The sequence below is a fragment of the Micromys minutus genome, assembly GCF_963924665.1.
Source record: "Micromys minutus genome assembly, chromosome: 16".
In the NCBI taxonomy this organism is placed as follows: Eukaryota; Metazoa; Chordata; class Mammalia; order Rodentia; family Muridae; genus Micromys; species Micromys minutus.
This window is the reverse complement of record NC_137985.1, coordinates 32,931,104-32,958,509: the sequence shown is the minus strand read 5'-3', so window position 1 is coordinate 32,958,509 and position 27,406 is coordinate 32,931,104. Positions and strand designations below refer to the sequence as shown.

The window sequence follows — 27,406 nt, the reverse complement described above, 5'->3', positions numbered from 1 at the left end:
TCTAAGTGCAAAAGAAGGTGACTTGAGTTTCCTTACAACACAGTACAATGTCTGATGTAGTTTAAGTGGCAAGTATCTCCAGTTTCAGTGTTCACGCTGGGATTAAATTAGACATCATCTGAAGAACATCACAGTAAGTTCAAGTTCCTCAGGGCTTGGGATATAGCTCAGCTATAGAGCACAATCCTTGTAAACTTAGACACTGGGTCTAATCCCCAGCACACTGAGAAAATGTGCACCTGGTTACTGGCAGGAAAAGTGTTTCTATGTTTTTTTTTTCCTAATGGTACTTTATTACATATTCACTGTCTACATGACATCTGAAAGCAGGATCTAAACACTCAGTTATTTCAAAAAGTTTTATTTTTCTGAAAGAAAAAGGTTTTATCTAAGAATAGTATAGGTATATTTTCTTAGGTACATGATTTTATGTAAAATAAATAATACATTCTTATAAGTATGTGGATGAGGTAATCTACATTGTGTGACATTTGGTATCCGCATCTTGTATTTTAACCTAAATGTTATAAGGGTATAATAGTGCCCAATTCTGAATGATTTTGAATTTTTGATAGATATTGTTTAATATTTTTATCACAAATTGCCATTTACCTAACAGTTTTGATGACAACTATGTTGAAATCAGTGTCTTGTTTTTCTTAAGCTAGAGAAATTACTGGATTATATTTTTCACTTAAAATTTACATATATTATTCCATATTAGTTATATAATTGGTAAACCTTTTTCTCAAGGTAAAGAAGTTTTTATTCTTTTGTAAAAAAAAAAAATCACAGGACTTTGTATTTATTAACATATAATTTTAATCAAGTTTAGACAAATTTTTAAAACTAATTTAATTCACAGCAATCAAGTACCCAGTGTATCTTGATGGCAGTATGTGTCCTGTTATAAAATTTATTACTATTATTTATTAGTAGTACATTAACACTGTTACAGTTCTACTGGCCAATGACCTAAACTTAATTTCCTTCAATTTTTATTTGATGAATGAATAAATTATCAGGAAAGTCGAGAAATCTTACATTGCACTTGTTTTTGGTCCCATGCTGGCCTTAAGTGATCTGTATACTTTTACTGTCTTTCATTCTTCCAACATAGAAAATGTAATGTCAGACAATTCATTTTGTTTGCTTTGAAAAGAAAACACAACTTGCAGTTGGCATATGTGTGAAACAAGGTAACCAAAATATGTTTCTGTTAATATCCAGAGAAATTTTATAATCAAAATTTGCACTTGAACCATGTGTGAGAATATTTTTGTACAAATTGTTAGAATAACTCTTCAACAATTGAGTTTTGTCATTGTCTTCTGTATAATTGTTCAGCTATTTAAAAATAATATTGAAAATAACATTCCTGTACTATTTTCTTTGTATGGTTTGCAGAACATAAATGCATTTGAGTGTTTATTTTCTAGATACTCTATTTTCACCTGCTGAGAGATGTCCTTATCTTCTAGGTGATACTCCTTCTATGTTCACCCCAGACCCCAGCCCACTGAACCTATACTACCACTCTGTACAACAATTCACCAAAAAAAAAAAAAAAAAAAGGCACAACATCAAACGATGCCAGGAAAACAAACCAGTTAGGGGAACAGAATTCACAGACAGGCAGGCAAACAATAAATTCAGGGATAGTTACCTCTTCAGTTTGGGGGAAATTGCAGATGAAGAGAAAAATATTCATCTGCTATATATGTACCGAGGGCCTACATCAGCCTATGCTCAGTATCTTTTAGGTAATTCAGTCTCTGGTAAGCCTCCAGGGTGGAACTTACTTAACACTCTTGGTCTACCTGTGGGATCCCTGTCCTCTTCAGGTCCCACAATCCTTTGCCTAACTTTCCCCTTAAGATTCCTAGAGCTCACCCAATATTTGGCAGTAAGTTTCTGCATTAGATGGAGCCTCTCAGAGGACTGTTATGCTAGGTTCCTGTTTACAATTATACGTTTCATTAACAATGAATGTTAGGAATTGATTCGTACCCATGGGATGGATATCAGTTGGGTCCAGTCATTGGTTGGTTATTTCCTCAATCTCTTCTCTATCTTTGTTCCTTTAGGACACACTATGGGTTGAAGTTTTTGTGTGAATGCTGCCTGGCTATAAGAATTAGCCACTATCTGATCCATTTCCCTTACTGCTAGGAGTCTCAGCATGAGTTGCCTCTCAAAGACCCCTTGGGGCCTCTCTACATTGCTGGTTTCAAGCAAGTCCTAATGATTACTCTACACATGCACATGCTCATGAGTATGTGTGTGTTTCTGCACTCACACACACAATCTACATACACACACACACACCCTACTCTACACACACACACACACACACACACACACACACACACACACACATTCTACCTCATTTTCTCTCTCCTGCTCTCCCTATATCTGATCCCTACCCCAGTATGCCCCTCTTACCATGCAGTTGCCTCCCTCTGTCCTCCTCTGATATCTATTTTAGTTCCCCTTCTGTGAAGAATTCAACCATTCTTGTTTTGGATGTGTGGATTATAGATTGGAAGTTTGCTGTGAATTCAATCTTCCAGGATGTATTTTTTTTTGTCAGTATTGACTAAAATGCACAAACCAATGTCAATTCATTAATGACACAAATGTTGTTTTTGTTTTATTTAGTAAATCTGTCACACTTTTAGTGACTTTGAATAACATTCCCCAATTAAATTGCTTCCTTTGTAAATCAGATTGAAAGCTGATAATTCTTGTATTAGACTTGTTTAATTTAGTAGTTTCTTAAGAAGCTACCTTTAAGCTTTTGGGGGGAAAATCTGTTTTTGTGTATGTGTGTCATTGTGTATGTGTGTGTGTCTCTTTGTGTGTGCAAATAAATCTTCATGGAAGTAGAAGTCAACAAATAACTTTGAATATACTTTCTTATGGGTGAGTTATCTGAAGTTTATTATTATTATTATTTTATTTTTACTCTTATTATTCACTTTAAATCTGGATCCCGTGCCCTCCTCTTCTCCCATTCTCTCCTTCCAATTCTACCCATACAAATCCCTCACCCCATTATCCCCACCTATCTCTTAGTACAAATGTTTTACTTTTTATTTAATGCTACCCAGATATTTTATCGTATGTGGGGGTATTGTGAAAGGTATTGATCCCATGATTTTCTTTTCAACAGAATTGTTATTAGTATGTAGGAGGGCTACTAACTTATGTAAAATAGTATTGGATCATTTGGCTTTGGTGACAGTGTATATGATCTACAGGAGTTATGGAGAAAAATGTTTGGAGTAAATTATATATAATATTATCTGCAAATAAAGTTAAATTGATCCTAATTTGATATCAATGTTTACTTCATAGAATAGCTCATACACAAATTTATTATGTAACAGAATAAAGAGACAAATTTGTGCCTCTTTTCTTTCTATTTCTTTGTATCTGTTTTTAACATTCTATCCTCACAAAAGTTAAAGGAGACAGAAAAAAATTGAAATTATAAAATTATTATTCTGGAGAGTTTGTCAGTGATTGGTATTTTATTGATATGGCTCTGCCATGTATGTGTTCTGGGAAATTGCTATTTGAAAAAGCTTTTAAATTCATTACTGAAATCAGCTACTTTATTTTTCAGATTTATCTCTTAATAAGTGATATGGTTTAGAAATAGTAGGCAGAATACCACTTTCAAAAGTTAGACACAAAGAAATACAGTATAAATGTTTTTGACACTACAAACTCAAAATATTTTTATACAATATCATTAATTTTGAAACCCAAATACAGAAAATATTAAAGTGAGATGACTTCTCCATAGTCAAGATGGTACAAGAATGAGAAAACATGTAGAATTTAAGTGGTAACAGCTTGTAAAAGAAGAGTAGCACTGTCACTCAAAAGTCCATGTTTCTTTCTTACAGATTCTGACCAAAAACCATGGAAAAATGCAATCACTCCACAGTGACCGAATTCTTCCTCTCTGGCTTAACAGACCAACCTGAACTGCAGCTACCTCTTTTCCTCCTCTTCTTTGTAATCTACCTGCTCTCAGTGCTGGGGAACCTGGGCATGATCATCCTGATCCTGCTCAGCTCCCACCTGCACACCCCCATGTACTTCTTTCTCAGCAGCCTCTCCTTCATTGACCTCTGCCAGTCTACTGTCATTATTCCCAAAATGCTGGTGAACTTTGTGAAGGAGAAGAATGACATCTCCTACCTTGAGTGCATGATTCAGCTTTACCTCTTTCTCCTTTTTGCTATTTCAGAATGTTACATGCTGGCTGCAATGGCATATGGCCGTTATGCTGCCATCTGCAGGCCCTTGCTTTACAGTATCCTGATGTCTCAACAAAACTGCCTTTCCCTTGTTTTAGGAGTTTACATGATGGGCATACTTTGTGCATCAGCTCATGTGGGATGTATATTTCGGATTGATTTCTGCAGATTTGATTTGATCAACCATTATTTCTGTGACCTTATTTCTATCCTTAAGCTTTCCTGCTCTAATACTTTTGTGAATGAGTTGATGATTCTAATTTTTAGTGGAATAAATATTATTGCCCCAACCCTGACCATCCTCAGTTCTTATGTTTTCATCATTATCAGCATCCTACGCATTAAATCTACTGAGGGCAGATCCAAAGCCTTCAGCACCTGCAGCTCCCACATCTCAGCTGTTGTTGTCTTTTTTGGTTCTGCTGCAGTTATGTATCTGAACCCATCATCTTCCAGTTCTTTGGATGAAGGAAAAGTGTCTTCTGTATTTTACACCATCATTGTTCCCATGCTCAACCCCCTCATCTACAGTCTGAGAAATAAAGATGTTAATATTGCTCTGAAGAAAATGATCGTAAAAAGATTATTTTTCTAAAAAAGAATATGTATGAAATGTATCATAAACCTTAATTTGTTTCTACTACATAGTATGAAATATATATATGAAAAATTAATCAGTTTATGTAATTTTCTTCATTTTATGAGATTCCATGATATTATTTTCTTTTTATGGCTTTACTAATTTTATTTTACTCAGTATTTCACCTCATACCTTGATTTCTAGGGTCACAACTCTATTCTTAATATCTGGAAAGCATTTGCTACAAGGTCTTAATTGTTTTCTTGAATTTATTTTCTCCAATCATATTGCATATGACATCCAATATGTAACGATCATGTTGTTTCTTATTAAAAAAAAACTATTTCATTCAGCAATTTTGCTTTGGTTAAATACATTAAGCATACATTTCATAAATTCTTCAAGACAACTGGTAGCTTTTCTATGTTAGTAGAACAATTATAAATATTATCCTTTAAAATTTTCTGAAATAAATCATAATACAAATATGATTACATTGTTTATTACTTATTTTATTATATTCACACAAAATCCTACCCTTATCCTGGTGATCTGAAGAAAGCATAAACCTCTGTGTACACCTCCACAAACTTCTGAATATCTATATTAAGAACCTGCTAACACCACTGGTTTCATTTTGTCTAATAAGATGATCTTTGCCCTACCAAACTAGAACTACTTCTGATATTCCATTTACAAATTCGCACTGAGGGGTCACAAGTCTGAATCATAAGTACCATCTGGTTGCTCAAAACACTGATAACTTCAAGTTATGGCAGAGATTCCAACAACACAATCAAGGTGGGACAAATGTCTATACCAAATGATACTACCAAGAACCTCACTCCTGATGCTCAAACCAAAATCACCAATGTCACATAGACAAAAGAGAAAACCTAGACACTTATCTATATAAAATTGCTAATTACCGTATGAAATAGATATTATAAGTATGGATCAATGAGTTCAAATAGGATATTAATACTGGTATATAGACTATGAAAAATGAACAGTTAAGAGCATAAATAAAATACCGATACAGAAGGTAATTTAATTAACTAATTTTAAATATAGAACTTCTGAGAAAATCCCTATGGAATCAATTGTAAAATATAAATTTAAACCAAACAAAACATTAAGTAGCCATACCTGTAAAATAAATCAAATACAACAGTGAATATCAGGGTTTGAAGACAAAATGGAATAAAAAAATAAGTCAAGAAGACAATAAATCTAATAAAACATAAGAATAGAGTCATAGGACACTATGAAAGCATGAAATTTATTGCTCAGACTGGAAGTCTCTTGACAAATACCACTCCCTGTCTATCATGTTAAACTCTTTGTCTGTGACAAGTCTCTAACACTTTACAATTCTACAAGTGATTTGAAGATTCTTTGGCTATCTAAAATGAGGTTCGTCTATCATTCAGGCTGTCACACTGGAAAAATATCTCCTCATTTTTATTTCCAACTCTGTGGTATTAATTTGGAGGAGGAAAGTAGTAAACTTAAGTCTAATTGGTCCCCCAGGGCTACCAATGACTAAATTAGAAAAAATGCCCAAGAGTATCTGAAAGAAATGTTGGAGGAGGCAGTGAAGGTCTTCAAGACTTGAGAGGATGCAGATCCCATGAATATCATTGTACAAGCATCACATCTCAGATCCCGAAGATGGGTAACCCTGAACTCCTCTAAGTACCAAAGAAGAAGACTTATTTTCCTTTGTAATATGGTAGAAAATTTCATGCTGGGTACTGTGGTAAGCATCTCCAGTTTCAGTGTTCATGCTGTGACTGGGTTGGACATCATCAGGGAGAGCATGACAGTAAGTTCAAGTTCTGGATGAGCTGGTGATACACCCTCTTAAAATACCCAGGGCCTGGGATATAACTCAGCCATAAAGCAGTAACCTGGCAATCTTACATTATGTCTCTAATCCTCTGCATTGAGAAGAAATGTACCTGAGATCTAGAAGGAAATGGGTTTCTAATTTTTTTTTCTAATGAAACTTGACCATGTGCTCACTGAACACATGAAACCTGAAGGCAGTAAGGTTCTAAATACTCAGTTATTTTAAATATTTTATTTTTCTGAAAAACAATTTTAAGTAAAACTAGTACAGATAAATTTTCGTAGGTACATGATTTTATGTAAAAATAAATTATATTTACTCATAATCAGATAACTGTGTTAATCTACATTGTGTGCCTTTCATTATATAAAGATTGAAAATTTTAATTTTAGGTAATTCAGTTTATTTTGTTTTTAGAAATTACAAATTATAATTGGAATATGAATGAAACAAAGATTACTACAATATTTTTGTTAATAGAGAAGCTGTATATTGCAAATTTGCATTTCAACCATAATGTATGTAAAAAATTCTTTGTATAAGTTGTTAGAATGGGTCTATAATAATTGGGTTTTTATTTTTATTTTCTATATAATTGCTCTCTTATTCCAAAATGACATTGAAAAGACTATTCTTGGGCTATTTTCTTTATATCGTTTGTAGAAAATAAATTCAACATTTATCAGAGTTGATTTTCTGGTTGTTCTATTTGGATGTGCTGAGAGATGTCCTTACCTCACTAATGCACATGAACTCAATTATGTAATGCTAAAGTAAGTATTAAAATTGAGATGATTGAGATTTAATATTTTGTTTTGTATATCAAAGAGAAGTAAGATGAATTGAATCTTAATTGTATTACAAAGTTAAGAAAATTTGCCTATATTATTTCCATTAGCTTTAATGTAAGCTTTGAAACCAAATTGTCCTTTTCATTAGAAATTCTATTATTTGTGGAATTGACATTATATAGTCTAGTTTAAAAAAATTAATTTCTTAGGAAATTGAGTCTTCCAACATATAAAAGTACTATTTTGACCAAATATGTGTCTTTTATGAATATATATATATTGTTTGAAAATACTGAAAATTTACACATTTCATTAGCTTCCTTTTATAATCAATTTATGTGAAGAATTAATGTATCTATCATTTTGTCTCTGAATTTGTGTGTATATGTGTGCCTATAACATATATGTGGAGTAACATATATATTTTGGGGAGGGGAACTTTGGAGATCACCTTGAGAGAATGGAATTTCTCTCTCTGTTTTGTGGGATCTGTGAATTGAATCCATGTCCTATGTCTTGGAAGCAATTGCATGTATGCTATGAGCCACATATGAGGTTATTGCCTGTTCTGCAAGAGGTGGTCACTTCACAGTACATATCCAATGTTGTATGTCAAATCTAATCCTCAGGCTCCTCTCTTGTCATCCTAAAATTTTATATACAGGTTTTTGTCCTTATACTGTTTATATGCTTTTTTCAAACACATAAGTATTATAGGTGGCACAGCTGGAATGAAGCAGGAAGAGAGAAAAGGAAGGGAATGAAGAAAGAATTGCTGGGAAGGATATCAAAAAATCAACCTCATTCTATTTCTTTTCTATAAACACTGATATACTGTATTAAAAAATATGGGTTGCATTATATACTTTGGTATATACTATATGCTCTATCCCAATTATGACACAATCATGTAGTTTATTTACTTTTCTTATATTTATTTGAGATTATAATACAATTACAGAGTTTCTTCCTCTTTCCTTTCTTCCCCTAACCCTGGCATATATCTTCCCCTTGTTCTTTTTCAAATTCATGTCTTTATTTTTTCTCATTTGTTGTTACATAATATATGTTCCTAAATAAAACTTGCTCAGTCTGTGTCATTTTTACTTGCATGTTTGTTTATAAGGCAGACCATTAGGTATTGGACAAACAGTTGATGCACTCTACTCTCTAGGGATGACTCTTTCTCCCACTTGTGTTCTAGTTATGATAGAAGCTACACACATCAAATTTCAGTCCTATAATATTAGCTCACTTCTACATTAAACAAGAGACAAAAGGAAGGAAGAAGCTTATGAATGGAGTGTTCTTTGGATGTAAATCTCTTTTTCCATGTTTGCTTTCTACTACTTCTTAAAATCCTTTGTAAAATGAATTATATCTGGCTGTAATATTAATTATACTCTTTAGCATATCAAGATCAACATAAATAAATTTCAATCAAGGTTTAACTTTCACCCAAATGAGCAAAAACTAAAAGTTCAGTTATGCTAATACACATTTTGTTTTCATGTTTTTTTTTTTTCTCAGTGTAGATCTGCTCCTGTCATATAAAGGGTGCTTTCAATGAACAGCAAACAAACTAACAAGCAAAATCAGCATATACATGAGAGGAATTTTGAGTTTGACTTCATTGTTCATGCTTTGGAGATCTCTACTCTGGTTGAAAATTGGCCATTCTCAAAGCTATGAGGAATCTCTCAGTAGTGACTCAGTTTATCCTTCTGGGCATCCCCCACACGGAGGGTCTGGAGACCATGCTCTTCTTCTTGTTTTTGTCTTTCTACACCTTCACCCTAGTGGGGAACTTGCTCATTCTTCTCACAATTGTCTCCTCCACTCGGCTTCACACTCCCATGTACTTCTTCCTTTGCCAGCTCTCAGTGTGTGACATATTTTTCCCTTCTGTGAGCTCTCCCAAGATGCTGTTCTACCTCTCCGGAAATACCCCAGCCATCTCCTATGCAGGCTGTGTGTGCCAGCTCTTCTTCTACCATTTTCTTGGTTGTACTGAGTGTTTCCTGTACACAGTGATGGCCTATGACCGCTTCATTGCCATATGCTTCCCTCTAAGGTATTCAATAATCATGAACCACACAGTGTGTGCCATCATGGCTTTGGGGACATTAGTTTTTGGCTGTATTCAAGCTACATTTTTGACTACTCTCACATTCCAGTTGCCCTATTGTGGTCCCAATGAAGTGGATTATTACTTCTGTGATATCCCTGTGATGCTGAAGCTGGCTTGTGCAGACACATCAGCTCTGGAGATGGTGGGTCTCATCAGTGTGGGCCTGATGCCTCTCAGCTGCTTCCTCCTCATCCTCACCTCTTACAGCTTTATTCTTTGTTCCATTCTACAGATCCGCTCCACTGAGGGGCGGTACAGAGCCTTCTCTACCTGCAGTGCCCATCTCACTGCAATCCTCCTTGCCTTTATGCCAGTGGTCCTCATATACCTCCAGCCCACACCCAACCCCTGGCTTAATGCAGCTGTTCAGGTCTTGAATAACCTGGTGACACCTATGCTAAATCCTTTGATCTATAGTCTAAGAAATAAGGAAGTAAAATGTTCTCTAAGGAAATTGCTCCAGCAAAGACCTATTCTGTCTAAAAAGAGATTGGGAAAGGCTTAGATCATAATCCTTTAATAATACTACAGCATCTTCAAAACCCTTTCCTTTCTGTGCAATGGATAACACACATGTCACCACTGCTTTCAAATCTTGAAGCTTAGGGCCAGTTAACTCAAGGCAAAGTAATAAATTATTTTATCAGCAAGTTCTGTCTCTTTCCAAGTGTTTAAATATATATTATATATATAATATATATATATATATATGTATATATATATTATCATAGCAGTATGGAATTGATAACAACTCTTATTGTAGTAGACTAAAATACCCTTATGATCAACAACAACTAAGTCAATAAACTGTCATAAATCCATACATAAAATAGAATTCAAAAAATGAAAATAGATATATATATAATATTTAAATGATTACTTTGATAAACAAAATTTAAGAACATACAATAAAATATCTTTTTATATGAAATGATAGAAATGCCAATCTCAAATTTACTGTAACGATGTGAATATCAGCTATTGTCTATGGGCAAAATCAAAAGAAGAGTCATGAAACATGGTCAACTGTCTGTAATTTTGACTGCAGCAATAGTCCCAAAATATGCAAGTGTATAAAAAGCAATGTTTGTTTCTTAAGTATGTGCAGGTTCCACTGTTAAAACTTCCCCTGGATAAATCTGTTTGTATGAGGATTCCCTAAGAAAAAATAACTGGCAAGAAACATAAAAATTATTAAAAAGATTCTGATAGTGTTTTATCAAATTCGTAAATTAATTTGAAAACTAGTATCTTTCAATGTTGATACATTCTATTCAAGTATTTTTTTTTGGTTTGTTTGTTTAAATTTGCTTTTGGATCTATTGGGAGCATTTGAGAATTTCCATCAGATAAATTCTTCACTCTTTTGTTCAGTACAGGCACATATATTCTATTGTCTCCTCATTACAGTCAGGTTTGCATCTTGTAGCTATATATATTTTCCACTAAATTATGCATATTAATGTGTCTCTCAATACCTTGCTGAAGTTTTTGATTAATTTTATTACTGATTCTCTAAGTATTTAGGAGTAAGCTCTTATATTGTCTGCAATAAAAATAACTACTTTGCTTTGTTCTTCATTTTAACGTTCTCAGGGGATTTCTTATATTAAGCTAATTGAATAACAATTTATACTTAATAATCATCATGTGGTATGTGTACATTTTCTTTGTCTTAGTATAAGAAGTTATTGACTCATGAGAGTCAGGACTTAATGGAAATTCAGACACTTGAATAATCTGAATAGAAAAACCATATAAAGTTACACAGAACAGAAGCTGCACACTCACACTTCCCATCTTCAAATGTTTTCCTTCTGTGTTGCTTTTGATTTTCTTGATCATTTGTCTTGTTCTTTTAAAGACTAAGAAATGGACCTACAAACCAGTTCCATATCTAGAAACGTTCAGCATTAGTGAGCAGTCCACTATCTCTTACAATGCTGGCTTTCTTTTAAAGATATTTAATTTGTACATTAACTATTTTGTACATATATTTCATGCATTTTCATTTTTCTTCTTTAAACTTCAGATTCTCTCATTTACATTCATCTGATGTCTAGTCCTCATTTTCCTAACAATCTCTTTTCACATTATCTATACATTTTTCTGTCCTCTGGTTATGACCAGGAACATTTGTATCCTTGGGGTTAGAACTCTGTGTTGGAGTCTCATGGCCACTGTGTCACAGTACTGAAGATAGTGGCTTCCCAAATCCCAGATTCTATCAGTAGTCTACAGATCAGTTCTGTGATGGGAAATAATAATATAAAATTTCTAAATAATCATAATTGCAAGCTGTCTTCTATTTTGTTTATATTCTTAGGCAAAAGTTGTTTTCAGCTCTAATCAGAGAAGTTTCCATTAACACTGAGGAGTGGTAAAGAGAAACTAAAGGCTACCTAACATGCTAGGGGAGAGTGATAGATAAGCCTGAAGTCTGAACAAGTCATTTGTACTACTGTCCCCTCTAAGGCTTTAGAAACATTGGAGATGAGGGGAAAGAAGAAGAAATAAAACCTAAACAATAGGAAGAAGGGAGGTAAAATTATATTATACAAATGTGATACAGTCATTGCTATCTTGAGTTAAAGAACTTACTCTATTGAGGGGGTTTAACAAAACCACTCACAATTATTAGTGGATCTTGAAATGATCTATAAGATGACACACCCTATGGCTGAATATTAACTCAATAATAAATACTGAATGTTACAACGAGAAGATTCAGATTAAAGAAAATTTGTTGTATTATTTCTTTTATATAAAAAATTCAGTTTTTTTTTTTACAAAGCAATGATATGACATGTATAAAATCATTTTTTTTATTTTGCTGGAAAATTGAATCACTCTACATGATAAGGCCTTTTAAAAAAGACAGATATTAGATATAGCCCCATGGTGTAGTTCTTGCATAAAACACTGTGGAGACTGGGTGTGGCAGCAGTCCCAAGATAAAGTTTGGGATTCTGGCCTAGTCTCCTGACTAGCACCTGACTTCCTCCTGCCCCTTCCCAAGATTAGCCACTCCCACCTTGCGAGCTTAGCAGCTGCACCCATGACGCAAGATCAGGCCAGAAATCACGAACTTATGAACTGCAGGCACACAACATGGACTGAGGAGGTGGAGTTGAGAGAGGATAAAAGGGACTGCACTTGGGGGGAAAATTAGAAACAGAAAGAGAAACAAAAAAGAAGCAGAAAGGGGACAGAAAGATTTTCACTGGCATGCTATGAGGTTCCTGAATAAATCACTTTGAGAAGAATGCTGTGTCATTGCTCCTTTTCTGCTGGTCAATAGATGGAAGAGAAAAAACACAAAATGCTCTGAGATTAATCACAGTACTACAAGTATAGATATTCTGAGTATTTTAAGAGAGAAATAAAAATAGATAGAGAGAATATATTTGCATTAGATCAAATCACCTCTACCCTGTATCATGTTGAATGTAAGACTTATCTCCCTACTAAGAATTTCCCCAATGCTTTCTTCACATCTTTGTTCCTCAAACTATATATTAATGGGTTCAGCATGGGGATCACTGTGGTATAGAACACAGAAGACACCTTCTCTTGCTCTAAAGAGTTACTTGAAGGAGGCTTAAAATACATGAAGGTGATAGACCCAAAGAAGATCCCCACAGCCATGAGATGAGAGCTGCAGGTTCCAAATGCTTTGGACCTGCCCTCTGATGACCTGATGTGAAGGATGCTGCAGAAGATGAACACATAGGAGATGCCAACAGCTAGGGTAGGCACCAAGGTGTTGAAGCCTGCGATGATAAATAGGAGAAGCTCATTGACCTTTGTATCAGAGCAGGAGAGGTTTAGGAGGGGAAGAACATCACAGAAATAATGGCTTATGATGTGGGATTTACAGAATGTCAGATTCATCATAGCACTTGTGTGTGCTAAAGCAGACACAAAGCCTAAGATGAAAGCAACCAACACTAGCAGTGAGCAAAGTCTAGAGGACATCATTACATTATACAGCAACGGTCTGCAGATGGCCACATAGCGATCATATGCCATGGCAGTCAAGAGGTAACCCTCAGTGACCACAAAGATTACAAAGAAAAAAAGCTGGGCCATGCACTCTGAATAGGTAATGAAATTTTTCTTCCCAAGGAAGTTCACCAGCATTTTGGGTGTAATGACGGTGGAATAGCAGAGATCAACAAAGGACAAGCTGCTGAGGAAATAGTACATAGGAGTGTGCAGCAGTGGGCTGACTGTGATGAGCAGGATCATGCCCAGGTTCCCCACTGCTGTCAGCACATAGATGCCCAGGAACAGAAGGAAGAGGGGCAGCAGGAGCTCAGGCTGCTCTGTTAATCCTACCAAGATGAAGACAATTGCTGCAGAGTGATTCCCAGTTTCCATTCTTTGATGGTTTCTGTGGAAATAGAAAATCAGAGTTTAGTGTATTATTATACTACAATGAACATCCCTGATTAAATTATATACATATATAAATTTATAAATATACATACACATACACACACATACACACACACACACACACACACACACACACACATATATATATATATATATATATATATATATATATATATATATATTCATAAAAGATGTTTACTCCTCTTTCAAATGGAACAAAAGTTTCAAACAGAGGTTACAAAATTATCAATGTATTATTTTCATCTCATGTCCATGGCCTACATATATGTCCTTTAAATTTTGCTCTTATGAATTTCTGATCACAAAAAAGAAAAGTGTTTTCTTACTGACTTGGAAATATTTTTTCCTCCTTTTAAGAACAGCAAAATGACTTTTGCCCAAGAAAAGAAAGATGCATGTGCAGAGAGATGAAGAGCAGAAATTTTGTATGTGTTTGCTTATTCATTTAAAACACAGCACCAGGAGCTGAGACAGGATTGATGTGGCTTTGACAGCAATTTTGGACATATACATTATGGTATCAACCTCAGTTCCATTGTTCAACCATTAAAAAAAAAAAAACTATGTGAACCAACTCAACAATTTTTTAAAATGAAATAAATCAAGAAAATTAAAAGAAGAAACAACTGTGGAAGACTCTAGAACTGTCTCTTCTGATCTTTGACATTTAGTTATCTTCAAAATGCCCACAAACAAAGAAATGGTAAGGTCTCAACCACACTGCATTGAAAGCACTATTGCTGATGCCCTGAACTACTTTCTAGCAGGAACCAGATATGGCTGCCTCCTCAGAGGCACTTCCAGTGTTATACAGATACAGCCAAGGATACTTGCAGCTAACCATCAGACTGAACATGGAAACCCCAACGAAGGAACTACAGAAAAGAATGAAGGAGCTGAAAGGGTTTGCAACCTGCTGGGAAGAAAAACATTATGAACCAACCAAACCCTCCACAACTCCCATTGTTGTGACTAAAACACCAACCATTGAGCACACATGGAGAGACCCATGGCTTTAGTTTCATATGGAGCAGAGAATTGCATTGTCTAGCATCATTGGGAGAAGAGGCCTTTGGTCCAGTGAAGACACATATTCCCAGTGTAGGGGAATGCCAAGGCACTGAGGTAGAGAGGATGATTGGGAAAGAACTCTCATTCATGGAAAGAAGTGGAGGAGGATGGGAGTCAGAGTGGCAGGGGAAGAGATAATATTTGAAATGTAAATACAGAGAATATGCAGTAAAATAATTTTTTGAAGAAGAGCTGTTTCCATAGTGCACTGCGATGAAATCAGTGTCCTGCTCTATACTTTCTTACACCAAGTTTCACAATAAGAGTTTTCTCCATCTCAATTGTTCTCAAAAATGTCACTAATCATAAGCTAAAAAGTCATTACCATGAAATACCAAAATCCTAAGGACAATCCTTACAGGACAGGAGCATTTTCTTCTGAATATAATAAAAAGCATACTGACTCCTCTAATAAATGATTTTCACAGTGGGTTTGGCTCTGGATCTAAATGAATAAAGTGATGTGCTGCATTTTTTTTTTTCTCTCGAGAAACATTATAATTTAAAGGGTCCATTTTTTTTCTCACAGTGAAATAGTTTTGTTATGGAGCCATTTTAGATGACACTGTGTTATCAGAGCAAGTTATAGCTTCTGTTTTGATAGAGATAATGGTTACCCTCTTCCCTTCCCCTCTTCTTCCTCTTCCTCTTTCCTCCCTGTCCATCCTCACACATTATATGATGGTTTCATGTGCTTTATATACATTATAACACTGAATTCTTTAAGAGAACCTTGAAGCATCAAATATTTTTATTTTAAAAATGCAGGATAGGACAATATGGGGATAGATTCTTATCTAGATTCAAGGGTATAGGACAACACACTCACTGGTTTAATGAGTTGGTTGACATTTTACTAACATTTGTAATCTAACTAACCACAAATTTGAGAGAAAGAAAGACTGCTAATTTGAACCATTTTAGATGTCAAAGGATGATCCACATTTCTAAAGCCTTCCTAAAAGGGCAATTCTATATGATGTACAAGAGGAGGAGCTTGGGGTCTCATTGCAGTGAAAACCCAGAGCATGGAGCTTATCTTACTTAAGATTAAAGCAGCAGGAAATCAATTAAAAAATTGAGTACTTTACCTCAGAATTTTATATAATTTCTAAAAAAAAATTAGGTTTGAGAAATCCAAAGAATATAGGTACTTCTGACTGTAGTAGATTTTTAAAAAAAAGGATATTAAATATTTGGTAAAGCATGAAAGATTATTCTTCTAAGGCACCTTTCAAGGAAAAGAAGCCCTTATTTGAATGGCTTTGAACTATAATTTTTAGACTATGGTCTCAAGATGATCTGTGAGGACAAAGAACCAAACCCACAAATTGGTACTAATGAATTCAAATGAGTTTTTTCGTATTATTCTCCTACTCATTACGAGTTTTCATGAGTGTATTGAAATCAGCTAATACTCAAGTTGCAAACTAAGCTATCAAACTTCATAACCTTGAAATTTTACATAAATTTTGGCAAGTAAAATAAAAAATAAACCAAAAGGCTGAATTTTGGAGAGTCTCAGCATCAATAAAGACTTCATTGCTGATGAGTTTGACACTTTGGATAAATCCTTTAGAGAGTTTTAATGTGAATCAAGAAGGAGAACACAACGTTGTAATAATTGCTTTGATTAATCAAACCATGGCACTAATCAATATGTAATATACATTTCAAAACTTGAATATTGTCATAACGTACAGAAGTGTAAGAATATATGAGCTTGGAATAAGAAGTATAGGTTTGTGTATTTCCTTTTCATCTCAACCACTTCACCTTTACAGATGGAAATATATTAACACTTGAGAATATGTGTCTTTTACGCATTTTCTAACTTCTGAAGTTTGAAGTGAAGTTACAAGTAACAAGCAGTATCCTGAAGCCTGAGAGATATTGTGACATTGATTATACCTTGTAGGGTGTTTTCTTTTTAGTGCTTCTAAGCCAGGGGCTAAACTAAGAACGTTAATGATCGAACTCCTCCTTATCTGAAACAATTTCTTCAAGATGAAAGAAGAAAGCAATGATTTCCATTTACCAAGAACTGGTATATTTAAGGTTGGTTTTCCCCTTGCTCTCTTTCATTTGAAGATGTGTATCAGTTAATGTGAAAGATAAAGAATCCTGTTAAATGCAACCTACAGAAAAGCTTTAGGAAATGAAATACTTTAGAGTCTTGTATTCCTAGTGAGGTTCTCTGTACCACAACTGGGTAAATTTGGATTGTAAACTATTCCTTCAGATTGTGAGACACAGTCATAAAAAAAGAACAGCAAAGGATAATAGAAAAATAAGTAGGAGATATTAGCTACTGGAGAGAGTACTGAATAAACACTGCCATGTAAAACTGAGATGTTACATGTGCTTGGACATGATTGCCATTTTCATTGGATCTCTAAGAGATATATTGTTGTCGTAAGCAATACTGGGCACTTACCGAGGTTCTGCACTTAAAACGAAGTTCTCATAAGTTGTTTTTCATATAGTAAATAATCATTACTACATTCAAGGAAATACCTCCTGATTTCTTGCACACATGTGTCAAATGCAGAATTAAAAATTTTATCTCAAGTGAATTACCAATATTCATCTAATAAAGCAAACTCCGTATTCTGAAGCAGATCACCTCTAATTTCCAAGGACCTATAACCATAAGTGTGTCGTAGTGTAGCTTTTATGTGATGCTCTTGAGACCTGGGGTTTGTTATGAATATAAACAACTAATAAATTTACAAATTCCCTGGAGTCCACAGCCTTTATGAACAATCTACAGGAAAGACCTCTGGGCTTCATGTTACCATGTGTCCCAGGAGTAATGATGGTGAGAAAGAAAGTGATTCTAATGTATTTACAAGTCATCTATCAGGATACAAATTAAGTTATAAATCAGTTAATGCTTTTATAAAGCTAAGTTTAATCAATTTTTTGTATAGAAAATAATTTATTTTGTTTGGCTATAGGTAACATAAAAAAACCAAAACCAAAACCAAAAAATAAGAACTTTTTACACTTTATTTGAGGCCCTTCAGTGAGGTGCAGTTTTTATGAAAGGAATCTAGACAAAGTTTAAAGCACTCCAGGTATCATTACTATGTGGTTGAGACAAACATGCATTTACTCTCCATTCTTAAGCCCAGACACTTTATGCTTTTAAAAACATTCCTCCAACAATATATTCTTACATTAGTCCCCACACCATAATATTAGATAATCTCCCTCTCTCTCTCTCTCTTGATATTGATCTGTTATATTTTCAAGGTAGAAACTTGCTGACCAGTCTGTAGACTCAAATCTGAAATTCTCTGAACTCAGTTATCAAGTACTTGAATCACCCATGATCTAAATGCTTTCGTTTTTTAATATTTCATTTATTGAAAGTATATTTTCATTTATTATATTCTGATTATGGGTTTCTCTTTTACGGATCCTCTGAGTTCCCCCTCATATATCCTCCTATCTGAATTCAAACCCTTTATATCTCTCATTGGAAAACAAGGTTCTAAGGGATAATAACAAACTAAAGTAAAATAAGATAAAATAAAAATTAAAATAGCCAAATAGGACAAAAATAAGAGAAGGAAAAGAGCCCAAGAGAAAGCATAAGAAACAGATACAGAGACTCATCTGTTTGCACTCTCAAGGATCTCATAAAAGCCATAATGTACATACAAAGGACTTATAGGGCGTATGCATTTTAAGCATTCATTGTGGGACATTAAGAGAAGAGGATTCACCAAAGATGCTTCAGAGTCTATCTCTTTGGGATCTATACCTGGCTATGCAGTCTACAATTAATTGTATTTATTTACTCATTGAGACTTCCTTGGTGAAAACCAAATTTTCATTTTCAGTTTGATATCAAGAGAAGAGAGTTCTGGGCTAGGGATAGACCATGTGTCCACTTATCCTTTTAGCCATAGGACAGCATCTGTTGCAGACTCCAGCAGGCACTGTGAATGCCACCTTAGTCTTTGTTTATATGTAAGCCTATCCTGTTGACTTGGAGAGCAGTCTTCTTGGAGATCTCCATCCTTTCTGGCTTTTGTACACTTTCTGATTATTCTTCTACTACCAGGATATTTTCAAAATTTAGTCTTTTATGCAGTAAAAACAGACATATTACAGATATAATTTTCTAAGTTATGAATGAGGAATCTTCACTCTTAAATGTCTTTTTATTTGGTGGAAAACTGATTAAATTTAACCATATATTCCTATTAAAAATAAATGTTTAAAGTATATTATATAAATATATAATTGTTATTAATTGATGAACTTAAATCCCAAATATTGCTTCTATTCCCAGGTTCTTTTTTATGGAGTTCCTTCCCTAAGCCTCCTCCCATATTACTCTCAGTGCCCCCAACTACGAGGTATCTCCCTTCTCTGGAACATCAAGTCTCAGATTGAATAGGTGTATCTTTTATCAAAAATCAAGAGTCCATATATGTGTAGTTATACTTTTCTGGATCTGATATTCTATTCAATTGATCAACTTGTCTTTTTTTCTGAACCAATGCCATGCAATTTTTATCATATTGCTCTATAGTCATTATGGTCAGGGATGGGAATTCCTTATTACATTCATTTATTGTTCCAAAATGGTTGGCTGTCATGTTTTCTCTGTTGTTGCTGTTATTTTTTGTCTGTTTTTTAATATAAAGTTGAATACTGCTCCTTAAAGGAATATAAAAGATTTTTTGGAATTTTGATGGGAATTGCATTGACTATGTAGATTGCTTTAGTTAGATGCCTTTTTTTCTCTGTTCCCCCTACCTATTCATGATAATAGAAGATCCTGCCATCTTCTGATATCTTCTTAAATTTCTTTCTTCATGGATTTGAGGTTCATTGCATAGAGGCCTTTTACTTGTTTGATTAGAGTTACATTAAGATATTCTATATTACTAATCGCTATTGTAAAGGCTATTGTTTCCCTAATATCTTTCTAGGCCCATTCACTATTTATAAAGGTAGGCTATTAATTTCTTTGAGCTAATTTTATATCCAGCCACATTAGTAAAGCTTGTTTTTCAGCTGTAGAGGTTCTCTGGTAGAAACTTTGGGTGCTTTGATTTATACTATCATATCATTCACAAAGTGTAATATTTTGACTTCTTCCTTTCCTGTTTGTATGCCCTTGATCTCTTTTATTTGTCTCATTGTTCTGGCTAGAACTTCAAGTAATATAATGAAAAGATATGGAGAGAATTGAAAGCCTTGACTTGTCCCTGATTGTTTTGTGGGATTGCTTTAAGTTAATTTGATGTTAGCTATATTGGCTTATTGTATATTGCCTTTATTATGTTTAGAGATATACTTTTGTATCTATGATCTCATCAAGATTTTTAAGAAGGCGGGGTCTTGTTTTTGTCAAACAATTTTTCAACATCTAGTCAGATGATCTTATGTTTTTTTTTTTTCCTTTCAGTTTGTTTATATGTTTGTTAAGTTCATTTCATTACTTCTCTGTTTAGATTTTGTCTGGATGACCTGTCAATTTGTGAAAGTGGGTTGCTGAAGTCTATCACTATTAATGTGTGGGGTTTGATGTGAGATTTAAGCTTTGGTAATATCTCATTTAACAGTGTGAGTGCCCTTGTGTTTGTGACATAGATGTTTACAACTGAGACATCATCTTGGTATATTTTTCCTCTGATGAGTACCAAATATCCTTCCCCCGCCTTTTCTGATAAATTTTGTTTGAAAGCCTCTTTTATTAAATATTAGAGTGAGTATTTCAGCTTGATACTTACGTGTATTTGCATGGAAAATTTTGCTCCAGTTTTGGACTCTGAGGTAATGTCTGTTTTTATTGCTGAGGTGTATTTCTTTTAGGCAGCAGAATGACGGATCCTGTTTTTACATTCATTCTGTTAGCCTGTTTCTTTTGAGGAGAGAATTGAATCCATTGATGTTGAGAGATATTAATGACCAGTGTTTGTTATTTTCTGTTAATTTGATGTTGATGTTGTTAGTGTGTATGTGTAAATGTGTGTGTGTGTGCATATGTGTGTGTGTGTGTGTGTGTGTGTGTGTGTGTGTGATTGCTTTCCTTATTTTTACTGGTATAAAATTACTTCTTGTTTTCACAATTTTTCTCTACAAATTGCACTTTAATGTCAAAAATCAGTATGACATTCTTGGTATTGCTATTTTTATGGCTAATCCCTGAACTCTTATTTTGTAAATTTGTGTTACCTGCCTAAGGTGTTCTAGAGTTACATATTATTTGAATTGATTAAAATGTGAGAGCCAATTGCTGGGCATGTATATCATCTGAGCCGAGATATAGACACTGGAAGAAAAAATCAGTGGGAACTCAGCTGGCAGACATGGAGGTGAATAGGCAGACAAGAGCAGAGCAGGGAGGGAGAATTGTCCTTGTTGCGGGATATAAACTAGCTAGTCAGAATAACTTTAGAGAAGCCAGGAGAATGACTAGCAAAAGGCCTAATCTCTAAAATATTAAAATCCCTCTGGGTCACTTTAAATATTGCTGGTCGGTCTGAGATAGCCCTCCTATATTTTCATTTTTTGATTTTAATATAATTAGACCACCCCTTCCTCTTTCTTTCTTTTCCTAAATTCTTCCATATATCATCCACTGGCTCTTTTTAAAATTTATTTTTAGTTGTTACATAAATATATATTCCTAAATATAATATACATGATCTGTATTATGACACTTGTGTGTTTGATTGAATGTTTGGGCATTAGATCAACAGCTGCTGTGCTCTGCACTAGGGTAGGCTGTCCTAGTTATGGAACAAACACCCACTGGCAAATCTCAATTCCATATATTTACCTAACTGTTAACACTAAACAGGAGAAGAAAGAAGAAGGAAGAAGAATCTATCTTATGAACAGGATGTTCTTTGGTTGTTTATGAATTTTTCCATGTCTGCTTCCATTTGCTTAGCAAGATCCTCAATAAAATGAGACATTTTTCTGCTTAAAATTTTAAATATAAACTTTAGCAAATCAATATCAATATAAATAAACCCCCAATCAAGTCAGGACTTTAGTTCAAGTCAGCAAAAATTGAAGCAAACTTCTTCCATTGTGCTAATATATTTTTATTGTTTTTATTCTTTTTTCAATATGCATCTGCCCCTATAACATGAGATGTTCACTAAATATAAAATAAACATATACATAAGAACAACCCTTGATTTGCATTAAATGCCCTTGACTTGGAAGCCTGTGTTCTGATTCAAAGTCAGCCATTCTCAAAGCTATGAGGAATTACTCAGTATTGACTCATTATACTAAGCATCTTACATCTGGTGACCTTGCTCTTTGTCATGCTATGTTTTTCTTTCTATATATTCCCTCTAGTAGGAAAGTTTCTTATACTCCTTAGAATTGTCTCTTCTCCAGTAGGCTTCACACACTCATGTACTTCTCCCTGGGCCACCGGTCAGTATTTGACACATTTTTCCCTCTGTGACCTCTCCAAGGATGCTCCTCTATTTCTATGAAAATAAAGTAAACCATCTGCTATGAAGACTATGTGTGCCAGCTCTTTTCAACATTTCATTGGATATACTGTTTATTATAAAAACTCATGGCCTGTGGCTGCTTTATTGCAAATGCTTTTTAATAAGGTACTCAGTAATAATCGCCCACAAAGTGTGTTCCATCTCAAATATCAGGCATAGTTTTTGACTGTATGCAAGGCTTAAAATATTCTGTTATTTTCTTATGATACTATAGCTGGCTTGTGTGGAAATATCAGCCCTGGAGACAGTGGGGTGCATTTGTGTGGGCCTGATGCACCTCATTCCTTTTATACTTATCCTCATCTTCTACAGCTCTGTGTAAGACCAGTAAATAAAAACGAAGGCCATGAAATATATACAGAACAAGAGGAAAAATAAGGTAGAAATGATGTAACTCTAATATAATCTCAGAAAGGTAAAATAAATTTCCTCAAAAGCATTTATTAAAAGATGAAATATGATATAAGTGATATTTGTAATACATTGAGTGAGTAAGAATTTATGGAGTGGTTAGTCACTAAATATTGAATTATGGAAGTAAAATTATGATTAATGAAGTGTTAAAAGAATCAGTAGTGACACTTGTGAATCTAAGAGATTGCATGGCCTTGTCAAAGGTCATCATGTCCCAGTTGGTCAAATATGCCCCAAATAGAATTACTTGATGTTTTTACCATGTGTCTTATTTTACTTTCTCTGTGACAATTTATGAGTAATATTTCTCACTGGGCATAGTAACAATTTCCTTTACAATATTGTTTAGATGTTGGTTAATTAATGCCCTGTGCTTCATCAAGCCTTTTTTCTTGATACTACATTTGGTGCTGTTCTTAAACACCCATATTTCCCATTTTTTTAAATAAAAATTCCTACACACAATTTTGTCTGAATAATAACACATCTTTGTAACATATCATAATCATTACTGTTATTGGTAGTATAGGTATTGATAATCTAAGAGAATAAATCTTAATTGACCTTAAGTATAAGAAGACATAGCAATAACCAATAGTTCAGCATATATAAGTGGAGTCCAGTTTTTTTTTATAGTCAATGATATCTACAGGAACTGGACTGATAAGATAAGATAAACACTGAGTACATAAAACATTTTTTATCTTTATTACTGAGGGAGGCCAATTAAAAAAACATAAAATATACATACATTCATTAAAATCAATAAAAATTTTAAAAACTTGAAATCATGTTTCATCATTAAAAGCAAAACAACTGCAACTCTTATCCATGTTTAAAATTCACCTCCTTCAGTAGCAAGTTTGCAGTTTGATGAATGAATAATATATCACTTAACATAATATCAAGAATTTTATGGAACAGATAGCACCTCATACCATGGAACTGATACCAAGTTTTTTTGGAAAAGACCCTAGGTGATCATTAACTATTTAGTGAATATGCTGCCATAAGTCCATACAATAGTATTCTAAGCAACAAAATCAGATATGTACATAAAGATTTAAATGATTTCTCTGAATAAAAAGATGCTGTGCACATATTAGTAAACTACATAAAATGACAGAAATATCAATTGTGCGTGCACTGAAAAAATGGTGAAATCTGCGACTAAGTGCAAACTTTAAAAGGAGACATATAAGACATAATAAAATATTTGTCATTTTGTCTGCAGCAAATGTACCATAATTTATGTGTCAAAAGTCATCTTTGTTTTTTCCTAAATGTGAAATGCACCATGAACTTCTACTTTTCTTAATAAATTACTGTATGGTGATGATGATGATTTCCTACAGTAAAAAAAATGAACGTCTAAAACCATAAAAAAACAAAATTAGATTTTTTGTTAGTGTTTTTGAAATTTATAAATTAATTGAAAAAATAGTGTCTTTAAAGATTGAGTCATTTTATTCAAATGCAAATTTTATAAGCTAATGTAAAGAAAATTTTTGAGAATTACTCCCATAAAATTTTTTATTGTTTGTTTTTCCAGTGCATGTTTCTTTTTCTGAATCTCCACAGTGCTTTACATTGGGGATTATTTCTTGTACCTTCACATATTTCTTTCTGGATTCTCTCTTCTAGTTTATCTTCCTGTAACATACTGCAGTCATAGCTTTGTTTTATCACAGGTTCTCAGGGGATTTGGGAGTAAACTATTATATTGTCTGCAATTAAAAATATGTTTACTTTTTTTTTCTCATTTTCACACTCCTAGCGAATTTTTTACTTCAAAACTAATTCAATAAAATTATACTTGATAATGAAGCAAGTTGGTCCATATATAAGGATCCTGTACCTTTTCTTAGTATAAGGAGCTATTGACTCATGGGAGTAAGGACCAGATGGAAATCAGGGGTCTTCAATACTCTGAAGATAAATAAAAAATCTAAGTAATGCAGCAGACCAAAATATGCCCATATTTTCAGCAACTGTTATTTTCTGAATTTTTTATGCATTTTTCTGTCTTTTGACAGATTAAGGAATGGAACCACAACACAGTTCCATCTTTATAATCACTAATTATTAGTGAGCAGACTACCACCTCTCACATTACAGATTTTCATATGGAAAGTAAAATTCATGCTTCAACAGATCCATGCATGTGTATTACACACGTTGCTTGTTCTTGAGTTCAGGATCTCTTTTCTCCCCTCTTCTTTGGCATTTCCTCTACCCTTTCCTTTACATGATATTTCATATTAATCTCTTTTTTTGTACTGTCTATTTATATATGACTTTGTTCCCTGATTATGGCTAGGACATGTGTGTCTTTGGAGTTAGAACTATATGCTGGAGTCTGGTGAGCACTGTACTGACATAGTTGAAGATAGTTGTTTCCAACTCCAGACTGCATCAGTAGTCTATATACAGTTCAGTGATGAGAATCACTACTATTGATTAGCTCAGTGGACATTCATCCAAACTATCTCCTAAATATTTGTTAATATCCTCAGCCAAAAGTGATTCTAACACTAAAGAAAAAAGCTTCAATTCATACTTAACAATGATAGAGAATGATGCCTACCTGAGGATGTTGAGAATAAGTAATGATAGACAGTAAAAGTCTTATGCCTAAACAAGTGGACCTGAGGGAGTACACCTTTGTGAAGGCTACTAGAGGGGGAGGAGGAATGGGAGCAGGGCAGATTGAATGGGTTAACATCTCAAATGTAAATGCAGAGTATCTAATAAAAAAACAAAAATAATTAAAACTTAAAAAAACAAGTAATTTGTATTATTGTCTCCTCTAAGATTGCAGATAAAAGGGAAGGAGGGAGAAGAAAACTTAGAAGACAGGAAGAAAGGCAGCAAAATTATATCATTCAAATATGGCAGACATCGTAATCACGAATTACAAGATGTGCCTATTTCTCTGAGCCTGCAGAAGACAGAACCATTCACAGTTATGAATGGATTGTGGAAAGATTCATGAAAAAAAAAAAAAAAAAACCCTTCCTACAGACAGAGAACTACAGACATAGAAAATATTCAATACACAACAGTTAGGAAGAGAAAACAAATGCTAGAGAAAAATCAGAATTATCATTTTATTAATATAACAGAGAAAGACAAATTTTCCTTTCAAGCACTAACACTTGCTTTGAAAAACCATATATTGTTTTATTGAGAAATTAAATAAATGATATATTGTAAAGCACTTCATGAAATATGAATGCTAATGTAGTCCCATGTTTTAGTTCTTGTCTAAATGCAGGCTATTTTGAGATTACTATTAGCAAACCAAACATAGATATACTATATATTTAAGAAGATAAAGTAAATAGAACATATTATCATTAGAACAATTCACTTTTACTATGTATTTTTTGCAAAAAGTTAGACTTATCTCCCTATTGAGAATCTTCCCAATGCTTTCTTCACATCTTTGTTCCTCAAACTATATATTAGTGGGTTCAGCATGGGGATCACTGTGGTATAGAGCACAGAAGACACCTTCTCTTGCTCCAGAGAGTTACTTGAAGAAGGCTTTAAATACATGAAGGTGATAGACCCAAAGAATATCCCCACAGCCATGAGATGAGAGCTGCAGGTTCCAAATGCTTTGGACCGGCCCTCTGATGACCTGATGTGAAGGATGCTGCAGAAGATGAAGACATAGGAGATGCCAACAGCTAGGGTAGGCACCAAGGTGTTGAGCCCTCCAATGATAAATACAAGAAGCTCATTAAGATGTGTGTTAGAACAGGAGAGTTTGAGGAGGGGGAGAGCATCACAAAAGTAATGACTTACAATGTAGGTTTTACAGAAGTTCAGATGCATCATAGCACTTGTGTGTATCACAGCAGAGAGAAGGCCTAGGGTGAATGCAACTAACACTAAAAGTGAGCAGAGTCTAGAGGACATGATCACATTATACAGCAATGGTCGGCAGATGGCCACATAGCGATCATATGCCATGGCAGTCAGGAGGTAACCCTCAGTGACCACAAAGATTGCAAAGAAAAAAAACTGTGCCATGCACTCTGAATAGGTAATGAAATTTTTCTTCCCAAGGAAGTTCACCAGCATTTTGGGTGTAATGACAGTGGAATAGCAGAGATCAACAAAAGACAAGCTACTGAGGAAATAGTACATAGGAGTGTGCAGCAGTGGGCTGACTGTGATGAGCAGGATCATGCCCAGGTTCCCCACTGCTGTCAGCACATAGATGCTCAGGAACAAAAGAAGGAGGGGAAGCAGGAGCTCAGGCTTCTGTGTTAATCCTACCAAGACAAACACAACTGATGCAGAGTGATTCCCAGTTTCCATTCTTTGTTGGTTTCTGGGGAAGTAGAAAATA

The 27,406-nt window shown here is 34.2% G+C and overlaps 4 protein-coding genes across 4 annotated transcripts; 2 read left to right on the top strand and 2 right to left on the bottom strand.

The window, feature by feature from the left end:
• Positions 1-3,933: 3,933 nt before the first annotated feature.
• On the top strand, positions 3,934-4,869 carry LOC308431110 (olfactory receptor 8G17-like; the record flags this gene model as incomplete). The annotated part of the gene is made up of 1 exon (XM_080930474.1): positions 3,934-4,869. One exon carries the CDS (start codon positions 3,934-3,936, stop codon positions 4,867-4,869), a length of 936 nt encoding a protein of 311 aa, XP_080786600.1.
• A 4,319-nt stretch (positions 4,870-9,188) lies between these two features.
• On the top strand, positions 9,189-10,136 carry LOC308431194 (olfactory receptor 10D1B-like; the record flags this gene model as incomplete). The annotated part of the gene is made up of 1 exon (XM_080930558.1): positions 9,189-10,136. One exon carries the CDS (start codon positions 9,189-9,191, stop codon positions 10,134-10,136), a length of 948 nt encoding a protein of 315 aa, XP_080786684.1.
• A 2,951-nt stretch (positions 10,137-13,087) lies between these two features.
• Positions 13,088-14,014, bottom strand: LOC308431137 (olfactory receptor 8D1-like; the record flags this gene model as incomplete). Its single annotated transcript, XM_080930498.1, has 1 exon — positions 13,088-14,014. One exon carries the CDS (start codon positions 14,012-14,014, stop codon positions 13,088-13,090), a length of 927 nt encoding a protein of 308 aa, XP_080786624.1.
• Positions 14,015-26,448: 12,434 nt separating this feature from the next.
• Positions 26,449-27,375, bottom strand: LOC308431140 (olfactory receptor 8D1-like; the record flags this gene model as incomplete). The annotated part of the gene is made up of 1 exon (XM_080930500.1): positions 26,449-27,375. The coding sequence occupies one exon, from the start codon at positions 27,373-27,375 to the stop codon at positions 26,449-26,451; it is 927 nt and encodes a 308-aa protein (XP_080786626.1).
• Between the last annotated feature and the right edge of the window lie 31 nt (positions 27,376-27,406).